Raw genomic sequence first — 15,291 nt, forward strand, 5'->3', positions numbered from 1 at the left:
AGGGAATCTTCCCAAACCAGGGATCTTACCCAAGTCTCCCACATTGCAGGTGGATTCTTTATAGCTGAGCCACCAGGGAAGCCCAAGAATACTGGAATGGGTAGCCTACCCCTTCTCCAGGGGATCTTCCCAACCCAGGAATCAAACCAGAGTCTCCTGCATGGCAGGCAAATCCTTTACCAGCTGAGCTACCAGGGAAGTCCAAAAGTACAGTGAATGTTGCTCAGTCATGTCTGACTCTTTGCGACTCCATGGACTATACAGACCATGGAATTGTCCAGGCCAGAATACTGGAGTGGGTAACCATTTTCTCTGGGGGAATCTCCCCAACCCCAAACCCATTATAATGCAAGTCTTCTAAAAATGAATTCTCTGATTTTGTTTGTTTGAAAATATTTTTACTTTATCTTACCAGCTTTGAAGGATATTTGTTCTGGATATAGAATTGTAGATTCAGTTTGATTTTTATTGCAGCATTTTAATGACTTCCCTCCATTGTCCTCTAGCTGCCATTGTTTGCCTGTGTTTCATGTGTCTTTGTACCTTCTTTGTTTCATTTTAAGTTTTTCTTTATCTTTCAGAAGTTTGGTTATAATGTGCTTGGAGCATAGTTTTGGTTTATTTCTCCTGCTCAGAGTGTGTTAAACTTCTTTGATGTTGATCAGAAGAAATTTTTATTTTTACCATACTTGATAAATTTTAACCATTTTTTTCTACTTCTATTTCTTTTTCTTCAACATAACTAGAGAGTTTGATACTGTCAGTGGTTACTGGTTCTGTTTTATGTTTGGGGAGACTTAAATATTTATCTGTCTGTTTTAGCCTGGATAATTTCACTTACTCTGTCTTCAGGTTCATGGATACTTTTATTTGCCAGTTTCTAATCTGTCAATAAATACATCCAGTGTTTTTCCCTTAAATACTGTTCTTTTCAATTCTAGAAAGGTTGTTTCTTTCTTTTAATCATCACTTCCAATTTTAACTGATATTTTTTATTTGTTTACTCATTATGTCCTTTTTCTTTAAGTCGTGTAGCATATTAATAGGAGCTATTTTAAAATCCTGTCTATTAATTCTAACATCAGGGTCATCTTATGCTCTTTTCTGTTGATTGCTTAATTATGGATTACATTGCCTTGCTTGTATCCATGTTTTATAATTTTTATTATGTGTTTGATATTTGTATAATATGACTGTGCTTTTTTCCTGACATTTAGATGAAAAAATAATAGATTTTCTTGATCCTGTCAGAGTGTGTGTGTGTGTGTGTGTGTATGTATGTGTTTAGGTTTTGATTATTTTGCTTCTGTCTTTAGTCTGGGGTTGGAGGAAAACCTTATTTAGAGTAACATAGTCTTTTGAGGTCTTCAACAAATGTCCAGTGTGTTTGTTGAAGTCTCTCCTTTCTGGCTTGTCTAGAAGTTCATCATATCCCAGCCCTGCCCAGCTGTGGTATGTTTATTCTGTTCTCACACTTGCAGTAGCTATTCTGTGCTAGCTTGAGGAATCTCATTCTGAGCATGTTCAGTCTATCCATAAACACAGGACCCTCAGGAAATTCCCATACAGACTTCTACCTTTAATGCCACCAGTCTCCTTTTCTTTGGCACCTTTATGCAGAAACTCAAGTCCCCTTAGTAGTTCCAAACTCCAGTTTCTAATACCATAGCTCAAAAAACCACTGGCTATACTTCAACTTCACCTTTCCATATCAAGGTTGAAAAGTGCCCCTTGAAGAAAGCCAGGGTGGTAAATCAGCTATACTTCAATAAAATAAATTTTAAAAAGAAAAAAAAATAAAGCCAGAGTTAATATAGTGCATCAATGCATTTTCCTTCTCTCGAAGAAAACCCTGCAATTCTAGTTGACAAGTGTTTGGAAACTGCTGTCCCATCTACTTTGTCCAGTTTTATGATTATTTATAAAAGAAAATTAAGTTTAATATTGATTATTGTGACTTCATTGAAGTTGGCAGATTAAACTTTTTAAATTGGGGAATTTCATGTTTTAAAAAACATATTTCTATGCTTAGCTGATATTTCTGGGGTCCTTTAGAATATTCAAAGTGACTTTCTAAAAGATGTAACACTGTTTAACTTGAAATAGGGGAATTTGAAAACATTCCTACCTTCATCCTTATCCCCAGAAAGGAAGACAGAGATTGAGGCACCAGAGGCAGACAGCCTCTTACATAAATGTGTTGAGAGTATTCAATATACCCTCTGTCTTGATTTTCAGACTCAATCATAAAGGGGTATTTGGTTACATACTGTGTACATGGTCACTTCATAAGAATTAATGATTTTAATTGGAGAATTGCATTGTTCCCCCAATGTATGCTTTCTGTCTCTAGAACATTCAGACTTCTGGAAATAATTCTGGTGATAACAGTAAATTGCAGCATGATATATTCCGTTATGGTGTCCCTGATATCTCAGTTGGTAAAGAATTCACCTGCAATGCAGGAGACTCTGGTTCTATTCCTGGGTCGGGAAGATCCCCTGGAGAAGGGAAAGGCTCCCCACTCCAGTATCCTGGCCTGGAGAATTCCATGGGCTGTATAGTCCCTGGGGTTGCAAAGAGTCAGACACGACTGAGCAACTTTCACTTTCACTTTCATATTCCCTTATCCACTGATCTTCTAATTCCCACTGCTCACTCCACTGCTAGACTTGCAGGCTTCTGGCTAAAGGGTAAGTCAAATGATGGCTATGTTGTATCACACCTCATTAGATAGTAATATCATCACATCACTTATCTCAGATTAATGTCAAAGACATCCTCCACTAGAAAAAGAGAAATGGTCACATTTATCTGTGTGCCCTGTAAGTAGATGACCAAATTGAACCTTAAGCAGTATAACCTTGATTAGCCTTTTATAAGGAAGAGAAACTCAGGACACATAATTAAGATTCCATAAGGAAAGTGACTTTTCTCAACCTACTGCTCAGGAGAACCCATTCTCATTTGTGATATCAAATATCACCTGAAAATTGTAATGAGAAAGCAAAGAAAGTAATATACCAGGTACTGTGTTTTGCATAACCTTGTTGTCTTTTTTTTTTCCTTTTTGATTTTTTTGTTGTTGTTGATGTGGATCTTTTTTTTAAAGTCTTCATTGAATTTGTTACAATATTGCATCTGTTTTACATTTTGGTTTTTTGGCTGAGAGGCCACAGTGGTATCTTAGCCCCTAGACCAGGGATCGAGCCTGCTTCATTGGAAGGTTAAGGCTCAACCACTGGACTACAGGGAAGTCCCAAGCATACCTACATTTTCTTGTTTAATAATCTTAACCTTACAGTGAAGGTATGATTAGTGTTAATTTACAGATGATAAAACTGAACTTTCGGGAAATTAAGTAACTTGTCCAAGTTTAAAAATCAGGGAGATGAATATTTGTGTCTATATGCCTCCAAAATTATGTTTCCAGTGCACTACAGTTTTCATTATTTTATGATGATATAAATCTACCCTGTTTCCTTGTAAGATTTTGCAAAGAAAGTGTTAACAAAGAACTTTTAGAGAAGTTAACTCAGGAGTTTTCCAGTAAAAAATATATATCTCAAAAGTATATAAAGATTCCCATATTGGCAGTTTTTTTCAGTTATAAAATTAGACTTGTTCTAGTCAAAGCAATTCAGTTTTTTTAAAATGCTTCATTTAAGATAATGTATTTCAGCATTTTCTTTGCCTCTTGTCAGGTTGGGAAGCAATAGTTCTCTTGCTTGATTTAATATCATTATGTCTGACAACACAGTTAACAAAGCCGCTGTTAATAGTCCAAAGATTTTTAAGCTCTGTGCCTCTAAAAGTCACTAATGAAATTAGCGAACCAGAAGCTTCACAGCCAAATATCCAAAGCTTAAGACTAAAGGAACTGTGGGTCACTGGAATTGTTGGATGTAAACTGTGTAGCAAGAATGGTCAAACTTGATTCCTTCTTTATAAACAACCCAATAAGCAAAGTTTACAGCGAACAGGAAAGATGTGTTTGAACACTAAGAAGAGGTTAGATTTTGGTTTACAATTGGAAAGGAAAAAATCAAAACAAGAGAGTTCCTTGTATCTAGCATATGTTTGAAAAATCAGTAATTTTTACATTTCATAAGGAGACTAAATAGTCATAATTATCTATATAAAAGCAAAGTTTATTTTCTTATATTACCTTTTCTTGTACATTTTGTTTTCTTAATAACAATATATGACTACCTTTTCTCTCTGGTAAGTAATCACTGTTTTTGAAATAACAAAATTTTATCTTGATTGCTTAATTTCAAGAAATTATGTGACTATTTAATATGAATGATAAAGCTATAGAAGATTTAAGTCAAAAAACATTTTAGGTAGCCTGTACAACAAACAGCACTTTTTCATTTAGGGGAACAAGGAGCCTAAGGAGGAAAACAATCATCCCAATGTGAACACAAATTAGAGATATACAGGAATAAAAATACAGATCTCAGGATGTCTTTTCATCATATTATTTTTTGGAGTAGATTTGTTTTTAATTCCAAGGACTGTTGAGAATTTGAGGGAAATATAACATAGTAACTACCTTCATAAAACTTATTCTGGTAATGTTCAGTTGTGAAGGAGAAAACAAGGTGAAGAATTAGAAGGTGACAGGAGGAGGTGCTAAATTATGTAAGGTAATCAGGGGAGGTCTCTGAGATAGTCAGACTTGAGCAGTGACCTGAAGGAAATGAGGCAGCAAGCCAGTTAATATGTAATTGAAGACATTTCTAAGATCAGAGAATATTAATTGTGTAGGACTTGAGATGGTTTGTGCTTGTTATTTTTGAGAAACAACAAGGATACCAGTGGCTGAAGCACAATGAGTATTCATTAATTCAGTGCACTTTCGTCCCATGATTATTGGAGCTGGAGCAGTGAGAGAGAAATGGTGCTCTACAAAGAACCAGATGAAGATGAGTCATAACTGTGGTACCATTTAATTATATTAATCATACAGAATTATACAAGTTGTGGATTCCTACTTGAGTTGGAAAGCATGCATTTTAACATGCATTTAGTAAAGCTAGAAGGAGCAAAAAGTGTTTGTGGTTAAATCACATAACATTCTTTTCCTCTCAAAAAATGTATTCTAAGCAATTGTCACCATAAAATGTAGAAACTTTTATGTTTTAAGTTATAAAGTCAGAGTCTTCTGTATAAAAGAAATGATTTCAAGTAATTGTATGGGTCTTCAAATAGCTTGCATGTCGGTTATATAATTTGATCTTTATAGCCCCGTGAGTAGTAAACGTATCTTCAGTTTTTTGATAAAGGAGTTGAAATTCAAAGAGGTGAACTGATTTGCTAAGAAACACATCATGCCCAGCACCCCAGAGTCTTCCCCTTGCTTCATCTCACTAACTACTCTCTGTGAACAAAGTTATAGCTGCCCTGAATTCTACAATAGATTAATTTTACCTGCTTCTGAGCTTTATATAATTGAAATAAATAATATGTAGCTCGTTTATTTTTCTCCACATTATGTTGTTGAGAATCATCCATATTATTATAGTTGTAGCTTTTTTATTCTCATTGTTCTGTAGTATGTTATTGTCAGAATATATTACATACCCAGGCATTTGGGTTGTCTCCACTTGGGGGTTGTTATGAATAGTGCTCCTATGACCATTCTTGTGCATGTCTTTTGGGGGATAAAGATAGTAATAGATAGATTGATTGATTAATAAATAGATAGCTAGACAGGTTTCATTGGGGTATAAATCCAAAAATAGAATTGTCAATCATAGGATATACTTATATATATCAATACTGCCAAATAGCTTATCAGTGGTTTTACCAATTACTCTACCATCAGTTACATATGAGAGACCCAGTTGCACCACATCCTTTTCAACACTTGGCATTATCTGTGATCTCATTTTAGCTGTACTTAAATGTAACCCATGGTGGATTTTTCCAACTTTATGGAGAGAGAGTTGGCAATTAAAAATTTGACAGCTTGATGATTTGATATGTATATACATTGTGTAATACTCATCACATCAAACAAATTAGCATATCCATAGCTACCATTTTCTTTCTTTTTGTGTGTGTGTGTGTGTGTGTGTTTTGTGATGACACTGTCTTGTGATCCTACAATACCCCTTGGTAACATATCCAAAGAGAATGAAATCAGGATCTTAAATATCTGCACTCCAAAATTCATTTCAGTATTACTCACAATAACCAAGATGAGAAAACAACTTAAATACTGGTCAACAGATAATGGATAAAGAAAATGTGATGGATGGATGATAAATAGATAATAGATGATATATAGATATATGGGTATATAGCATACATATGAAATTCAACTTTAAAAAGGAAAGAAATCTGCCATTTGCTACAACTTGTCAGATATTGGGGAAAATGAAATAAATCAGATACAGAAAGACAAATATGTGGAATTTAGATATTTGGAATCTAAAATAGTCAAAGTCATAGAAGCAGGAAGTAGAATGTTGGAAACCTGGGGGAGGGAAAAATGGGGAGATGTTGGTAAAGGGGTACAAAATTTTAGTGTATGCAAGGTGAATTAGTTCTGGAGACTAATGTACAAGAATGTGACTATAGTTAACCATATTATATTGTATATTTGGAATTTGCTAAAAAGGCAGATATTAAGTATCTTCATCAAGTTTTTAAACATGAGAATTATTGCCCCTACTTTATAGGTGATAAACAAAGATATATAAAAATTAAATAGCACAATCAAAATCATGCAATAAAGAGAGTTAATACTGTTACTCAGTTCATCTTATCACATAATCTTTGTGGTTTCCTTAACATATTTTTATTATTTACTTCAACAAGAATAAGTTGAGTGTTACATATGCTGGACTTCTGATAAGGACTGTGTCTTTGTGAGCAAGAGCTCTCAGTGTTTAGGATAGGAACAAGAAAAACCATTATGATACAAGACAAAGTGCATTAAATATTATACTAAAAAAAAGTAAAACAATGAGAAGCTAAGGAAAGGGAGAGCATTTCTCTTTAGTTTACCACACAGAGAAGTAGAGAGGACAGCTTGAACTAAGTACAGTTTGAGGGTTAGAAAGTGTGGGCTTGTTGAGGAATTAGTGTGTGATGGAAACACTGTTGGCAGTGGTAGTCAACCATGAAAGAAATACATTTTAGCCTTACAGCCATCAAGTTCCCTAAATTTCTGTCTCCTTGTTCCTCATGATACATTTAAAGGAGAATGCTGTTCAAATGGAAGGGCAGCGGGCACACTTAGAGGCTGGCTAAGAAGGAAGGGTCTCATCTTGTGCAGTGACAGAGCCTGAGACTCATAGAAAAAGCCAGAACCTGAGTGGGATATCAGTGATCCAAGTACAGAGAGAACAGAAAGAAACAGGAGAAGGATCAAGCTAGAGTGTGAAACTATGAAGATGGAGATCAGAGAGAATTCTGGAGAGAGTAGCTTAGAATTGGATGGATGGGCAGAGACTGAAAAGGATCCTGAGTGGTGGCCTTGATCTTAAGTAGTGTTTCATTCTTCACTCATTGTCTGGAATAAAATGGGTGGGTGTTCCAAGACAACACTCGGGTGAATAGGCATTTGGAATGTGAAAAAAATTGGACATATAATGATTTATACAATGCTAGAACAACCCACTCCAGTATTCTTGCCTGGAGAATCCCAGGGACGGGGGAGCCTGGTGGGCTGCCATCTATGTGATCGCACAGATTCGGACACAACTGAAGTGATTTAGCAGTAGCAAAACAAAAAAAAGTTGTGCAAATGCTGCTAAAATAGGTGAGTGCTCAAAATTAATTCCAAAGCACTATCAAAGGTCATATTCATATTCTACTGAAATCAAGGTCAGTTTAATCTAAACAACTTAAAGATTTGGAAAGATTTTGAAGTAGTAAATGTGACAAATAAACCTAGCATTTCACAGATTTACATACATGATGTGCATATGGAAATGTTTTTGTTTCATCAACAACCATTTATTCTATGAGCCTTGCTATGTAACTAGGTAAAGGGGTACAAAAAAAAGGGGGTACAAAAAGGGAACTGAACACTCAGGTCTATAGACTTAAACAAATATTATTCATGAGATAAGCACAAATAGTAGTTAGTTTTACAAAAGGAAAAAGAACACTCTTTATACTAATTATTTACTGTTTCAATTATATTCAATTACAATTGAATTACATTTACATTATAATTACATTACATTACAATTCAATTCAATTACATATTATCTATTGAGAAAGTCTAGGATTTTATCACCTTGGCTCAAAACCTGCCTGTCTCCATTACACATTAGATTTATTGTCATTCTGAACATAATTTTTATAACCTCAGAGCTTCTTCTGAATGTACATGACTGCCCAAGTCTTTGTTAGAAGCTTTCAGCTCAGTCGTGTCTTGACTCTTTGTGACCCCATGGACTGCAGCACACCAGGCTTCCCTGTCCATCACAAATTCCCGGTGCTTACTGAAACTTATGTCCATCGAGTCGGTGATGCCATCCAAACATTTCACCCTCTGTCACCCCTTTCTCCTCCTGCCTTCAACCTTTCCCAGCATCAGGGTCTTTTCAAATGAGTCAGTTCTTCGCATCAGGTGGCCAAAGTACTGAAGGTTCAGCTCCAGCATCAGTCCTTCCAAGGAATATTCAGGACTGATTTCCTTTAGGATGGACTGGTTTGATCTCCTTGCAGTCCAAGGGACTCTCGAGTCTTCTCCAACACCACAGTTCATAACCATCAATTCTTCAGTGTTCAGCTTTCTTTACAGTCCAACTCTCACATCCATACACGACTACTGGAAAAGTCATAGCCTTGACTAGACAGACCTTTGTTGGCAAAGTAATATCTCTGCTTTTTAATATGCTGTCTAGGTTGGTCATAACTTTCCTTCCAAGGAATAAACGTCTTTTTAATTAATGGCTGCAATCACCATCTGCAATGATTTTGGAGCCCAAGAAAAGAAAGTCTGTCACTGTTCCCATTGTTTCCCCATCTATTTGCCATGAAGTGATGGGACCAGATGCCATGATCTTAGTTTTCTGAATGTTGAGCTTTAAACCAACTTTTTCACTCTCCTCTTTCACTTTCATCAAGAGACTCTTTAGTTCTTCTTCACTTTCTGCCATAAGTGTGATGTCATCTGCATGTCTGAGGCTATTGATATTTCCCCTGGCAATCTTGATTCCAACTTGTGATTCCTCCAGCCCAGCATTTCTCATAATGTACTCTGCATATAAGTTAAGTAAGCAGGGTGACTATATACAGCCTTGATGTACTTATTTTCCTATTTGGAACCAGTCTGTTGTTCCATGTTCAGTTCTAACTCGTGCTTTCTGACCTGCATACGGATTTCTCGAGAGGTGAGTCAGGTGGCCTGGTATTCCCATCTCTTGAAGAATTTTCCGTAGTTTACTGTGATCCACACAGTCAAAGGCTTTGGCGTAGTCAATAAAGCAGAAATAGATGTTTTTCTAGAACTCGCTTGCTTTTTTGATGATCCAGTGGATTTTGGCAATTTGATCTGTGGTTCTTCTGCCTTTTCTAAATCGAGCTTGAACATCTGGAAGTTCACAATTCACGTACTGTTGAAGCCTAGCTGGAGAATTTTGAGTATTACTTTGCTAGCATGTAAGACGAGTGCAGTTGTACAGTAGTTTGAACATTCTTTGGCATTGCCTTTCTCTGGGATTGGAATGAAAACTGAAGCTGAAGTTAAAAACTTTCACTGATTTTTAAAAATATGGATACATGTTATTTGTTTTAGTTATAGTGGGAACAATCTGTGTAGGATAAAGCTTAATTTACGGTATAAGGTCCTGGATGCTGGAACAAATATAATCATCTGTGAAAAATACAGGGCTTCCCAGGTGACTCAGATGGTAAAGAATCTGCCTGCAATGCAGGAGACCCCTGTTTGATTCCTGGGTTGGGAAGATGCATGGGAGAAGGGATACACTTACCCACTTTAGTATTTGGGGGCTTCTCTATTGGCTCAGTTCTTAAAGAATCCACCTGCAATACCGGAGACCTGCGTTTGGTCTCTGAGTCAGGAAGATCCCCTAGAGAAGAGAATGGCTACCTTTTCTAGCATTCTTGTCTGGAGAATTCCATGGACAGAGGAGGCTGGCAGGCTGCAGTGCGTGAGGTTTTCAAGAGTCGGACATGACTGAGCAACTAAGCGCACACACACACGACAAAACACAGAACTAGATGTCTAGTTACATGATTGATTCTATTTTTCTTGCCATAAGAAAAAAATTTAAGAATAATAGTGCATTGGAGTTTTTTTTTTAATTCTATAAGTGCATTTACATCATGCTTTCAGAGCCATCATCTTATTTTCCTTAAAATAACTTACAATTGAAAATATTAAATTCAAAGAAGTTTAACCACTTAACTAAAGTCCCACAGCTGATATGTATGTGTCTGGAAGTAAAACCCCAATTTTCCTATTTCAAGTTTAAGACTCTTGATTTCTCATTACACTAATAGTGTGGTAATCACAAGGATGTAAATTCTTTGATGCCCAACTTTATATTGAAATGAAAATTGTGAACATATTGTACAGGTTGCACTTAGAATGACTGCCCAAGTTAGCTCCGTGTTCTTAAGGCTTTCCCCCCCATTTCTAGGAGAGTGGCTCTGCCCCCACAGAAGTGCCTGCCTGAAGCTTTTGCCGTTTTTTTTCCTCCTGAAATGTTCCCCTGGCCCACCACTGGCCAGATATTATCACTGCCTCATTTCTGAATTTTGACTCTGCATCGCCTCTTTATAATTTTAAATGGGATACTCCACTTGACTTGTTACATCTGATTATGACCTGGAGTGCTCTGTCTGGGATCTCCATTTGCCAGCTCAGAATTTTAAAGCTCAATCTGTGCTGCAGGCTTAATTACTGGCTCATGCCCCAGTATTTTAGTCTCTGCCCAATTTTCTGGACTTTTGCTTTTCTGCGAGCTGACTTTAAACAGTTTTGAAACTAAATGGAAACTCACTATTTATTAAATAAAAATATGTATGAAATACAGTGTAATAACTATACCAGGTGGGCATGGGTTTAATGATGACTTGCCTCCAATCCACAGCTTGGCACCTAAAGCAGTCTTGGCAAAATAGGAACGAAGCATTGTGTGGCACTGGAGAAAGTACTGAACTGGTAGCCAGAGTCCAGGTTCTAGCCCAGGGTCTGGATCTGCCGCTAATATCCTACAACTCATAAAACAATTATTTCACTATCATGGGCTTCCATTATTTTGTTAAACAAAGGCAGCAAATTGAACTATCACTAAGCAGCTTTCTATCTATCTCCAAATGTTCATATTTCTGTGAGTTAAATAGGTATTACATGTATGATAAGATGTTTTTACACACAATTCCTTGTCCCCTATATTTCTCCTAATTCCTGTTATAAGGTCTGAGATCTTATATGTAGAACTTGTTCATTGAGTTTTGAAGAGTCCCTTAGCATCTAGGGTTCATTAGTATTGAACAAAAGCCTTGGGATTATTTGGATTTGTTTTTTAAAAATAGAGCTAGTAAAATCTGTAGTGAATTTTTAGCTTTTTCTAACTCTTTTTTACCTAGTACTAGAAGGAAGCCAGGACTTTTAATTTATCTTATAAATTTAATTTGAATCACTTTGATTCCCATATTTGACAGTTGTTAAGCTCTGTCCTAATAATATTGAGACAGTGTCATAAGAGAGCCCATTGTCCAGAGCAAAGGACTATAATTTAGGATGTTTTGCGTTGCCAGACAAGGAATATACTATAGTTTCATTTTCTCCCCTCACTCTCTCTAGTCACTTCATTGCTCTGATTCTTTCTTTTTTATTTATGATTCTTTCTTTTTTTATTTTATTCTTTCTTTTTTAATTATTTATAATTCACCTACCCTAAAATGCATGTTTTTACTCTATATTCTTCAATTCTTTTCCACAAAGTTGTGCAGTCTAATCCCAGGATACATTTTGTCTCACCAAGAAAGCTGTCATTTCCCATTTACCCATCTCCTCAGCTTTTGGCAGCCACTAATCCATGTTTTGTCTCTGTATTTGCCTGTTCTGTACGTTTCATACACATTGGATCATACAACATGTGACCTATTGTGTCTGGCTTAATGTTTTTGAGATTCATCTGTATTGTCACATGAATCAGTACCCTATCTTTTTTAAAGGCTAAATATTTCATTTTAAGGATATTTCACATTTGTTTATCTGTGTATTCATTAATAGATGTTTGAATTGTTTCTACATTATGAATAATGCTCCTATGAATATTTGTGTCCAAGTTCACATATGCACATAGATCTTCATTTCTCACAGGTACATACCTAGAAGTAGAATCACTAGATCATGTGGTAACTGGATGTTTAACCTTGTGTGGAACTACCAAACTATTTCCCACAGCTGCTGCATTATTTACATTTTTACCAGTAAGGGATGAGGATTGTAGTTCTTCTAAATCCTCACCAATACTTTTCATTATGCACCTTTTTTGACACAGCCATCTTAGCAGATATGAAATGGCACCACATAGTCAACTGTTTCTCTGATTCTTAAGCCACTAAGTTTACTTAAAACTGAGAGTATTCTGTGACATCATATTTTATTATCAATATAATAAATTTGTTGAAATGTTATTTTAATAAAACCACCTTTCCATTTCCCTTCTCATATTTTTTAGTCTCATTTTTTGGGCCTATAATTTTTGAGCCATTTAAAATGAACAGAGTCCCAAAGAACTAAACAGACATTTCTCCAAAGAAGACATACAGATGGCTAAAAACACATGAAAAGATGCTCAACATCACTCACTATCAGAGAAATGCAAATCAAAACCACAATGAGGTACCATTACATGCCAGTCAGGATGGCTGCTATCCAAAAGTCTACAAGCAATAAATGCTGGAGAGGGTGTGGAGAAAAGGGAACCCTCTTACACTGTTGGTGGGAATGCAAACTAGTACAGCCGCTATGGAGAACAGTGTGGAGATTTCTTAAAAAACTGGAATTAGAACTGCCATATGACCCAGCAATCCCACTTCTGGGCATACACACTGAGGAAACCAGATCTGAAAGAGACACGTGCACCCCAATGTTCATCACAGCACTGTTTATAATAGCCAGGACATGGAAGCAACCTAGATGCCCATCAGCAGACGAATGGATAAGGAAGCTGTGGTATGTATACACCATGGAATATTACTCAGCCATTAAAAAGAATTCATTTGAATCAGTTCTAATGAGATGGATGAAACTGGAGCCCATTATACAGAGTGAAGTAAGCCAGAAAGATAAAGACCAATACAGTATACTAACACATATATATGGAATTTAGAAAGATGGTAACGATAACCCTATATGCAAAACAGGAAAAGAGATACAGATGTACGGAACAGACTTTTGGACTCTGTGGGAGAAGGCGAGGGTGGGATGTTTCAAGAGAACAGCATCGAAACATGTATATTCTCTATGGTGAAACAGATCACCAGCCCAGGCTGGATGCATGAGACTAGTGCTCGGGGCTGGTGCACTGGGAAGACCCAGAGGAATCGGGTGGACTGGGAGGTGGGAGGAGGGATCGGGATGGGGAATACATGTAAATCCATAGCTGATTCATGTCACTGTATGACAAAAACCACTAAAATATTGTAAAGTAATTAGGCTCCAACTAATAAAAATAAATGGAAAAAAAATAAAATGAACAGAGTCCTTTCAGTGGTTTCTTTATCACTAAAGACCTTCATCTGTCCATATAGATGCATCACTGTAGCTCTCTGCAGATAAATCTACAGGATTAGTCTGGAGGAATCACCTCCAAGGACATGGTTTTAACAGCTTTAGTCCTACCTATTCCTCAGTAACTTAACCCCATATGAAATTGCATTAAATCACTGCCATCTTTGATTGAAAGAGTTACAAGGAAGAGATTCCTCTAGTACTTAGTGAGGATAACAGTGACTGTTGTGAATATGTTTGTCATGTAGAGTTCTTGTTTACTTGAAGGATTGTTTACTTGTTTACTACTGAAGAAGATGCAGTCACATTTGCTTTTCTTCTGTTTCTCTTTGAAGGGGAGAAATTTCTTCTTTCCATGAAATGCATTTTGTTCAATTGGCTTGTTAGAATTTAATTTAATTTTATTGATTGTAAAATCTCATTATAAGTCCCTGAACAAGACTCAAGTAGAAAAGGTGAACTGGAGAGGCAGAAAAAGTGAACTTGAGATTATGAAGCAATAAATACGAGTTCTGGCATGGATGCAATTATTTTGTTGTTGTTTAACTTTATATTAATCATGTAATCTTTTGATGGTCACTTATCAAGTGATAGAGATGAGGTAGAGGACTACTAAGGTTCCTTTTTGAACTAAATTGCTCATTCTATGTTTCATTAGAGATCAAACAATGTAATAGTAATATTTTCCTGGGTATCTTTACCTGAAATCTTGATTAGTAAGTAAAAAAATATTTCAAAGAAGTGAATCAGAAAGTTACTGACATGAAGAAAACAGCTAGTATACTAGCGATTTTATGTTATAAGCTTTGGCTGTTTAACAGATTTATGAATATATAGGGTTCTCCCTTGAAAACCATCTGCTCAAGCCTGCATGTGTGTGGTTGTGTTATATTTTGATTTCCAGTGTTACATTTTACATGCTAAGGGCAAAAAAATGCATAATAACCATTCTCTTAATTTGTACTGAGGTCTAATTTTGGACTTGAGCACAATGTTGAATGATATTAGTTTAGCCCAAAGAATGAGTCAAGCTTGAACAATTGTGTTCTGTGGAGTAAAAAAGTTGTTTAGAAAGGAAATCTTGTTTCTTGATTTTGTATGATAAATCTTTATAACCACATGCTAACAGAAATTCCATGCAATTGTTTCTCATTTCTTCTGAACAGAGGGCCTGTATTTCAGGCTTATTGCTGATGTATTATTAAAAGCTTTCTCTCTTTTGTATTTCTTCTTTTTTATCTTTCTGCAGGATGTTTTCACTCCAGAATGCAAATTTAAGGAATCTGTGTTTGAAAACTACTATGTGATCTATTCTTCCACACTGTACCGTCAGCAAGAATCAGGCCGAGCTTGGTTTTTGGGACTCAATAAGGAAGGTCAGATTATGAAGGGGAACAGAGTGAAGAAAACCAAGCCCTCATCACATTTTGTACCAAAACCTATTGAAGGTATGAGCTGAACTTTTTTTCTTTAGACCCAGCTCTGTGCGCTGATGCCAGTTCTGCTCTTGGTCCTTTCACTCAGGGGAGATTGTTTTTAATGCAGCAGAT

At 36.2% G+C, this 15,291-nt stretch overlaps 1 protein-coding gene across 3 annotated transcripts in view; it reads left to right on the plus strand.

Moving 5' to 3' along the window:
* FGF12 (fibroblast growth factor 12) overlaps positions 1–15,291 on the plus strand; it is a 396,654-nt gene that overhangs the window by 356,300 nt on the left and 25,063 nt on the right. For all 3 annotated transcript variants that reach the window (XM_065943215.1, XM_065943216.1, XM_065943214.1), the window contains exon 4: positions 14,991–15,189. In XM_065943215.1, the coding sequence (XP_065799287.1) occupies positions 14,991–15,189 (199 nt within the window). The remainder of the gene's footprint in view (positions 1–14,990; positions 15,190–15,291) is intronic.

This window comes from Muntiacus reevesi, chromosome 8 (genome assembly GCF_963930625.1).
Source record: "Muntiacus reevesi chromosome 8, mMunRee1.1, whole genome shotgun sequence".
Classification (NCBI taxonomy): Eukaryota; Metazoa; Chordata; class Mammalia; order Artiodactyla; family Cervidae; genus Muntiacus; species Muntiacus reevesi.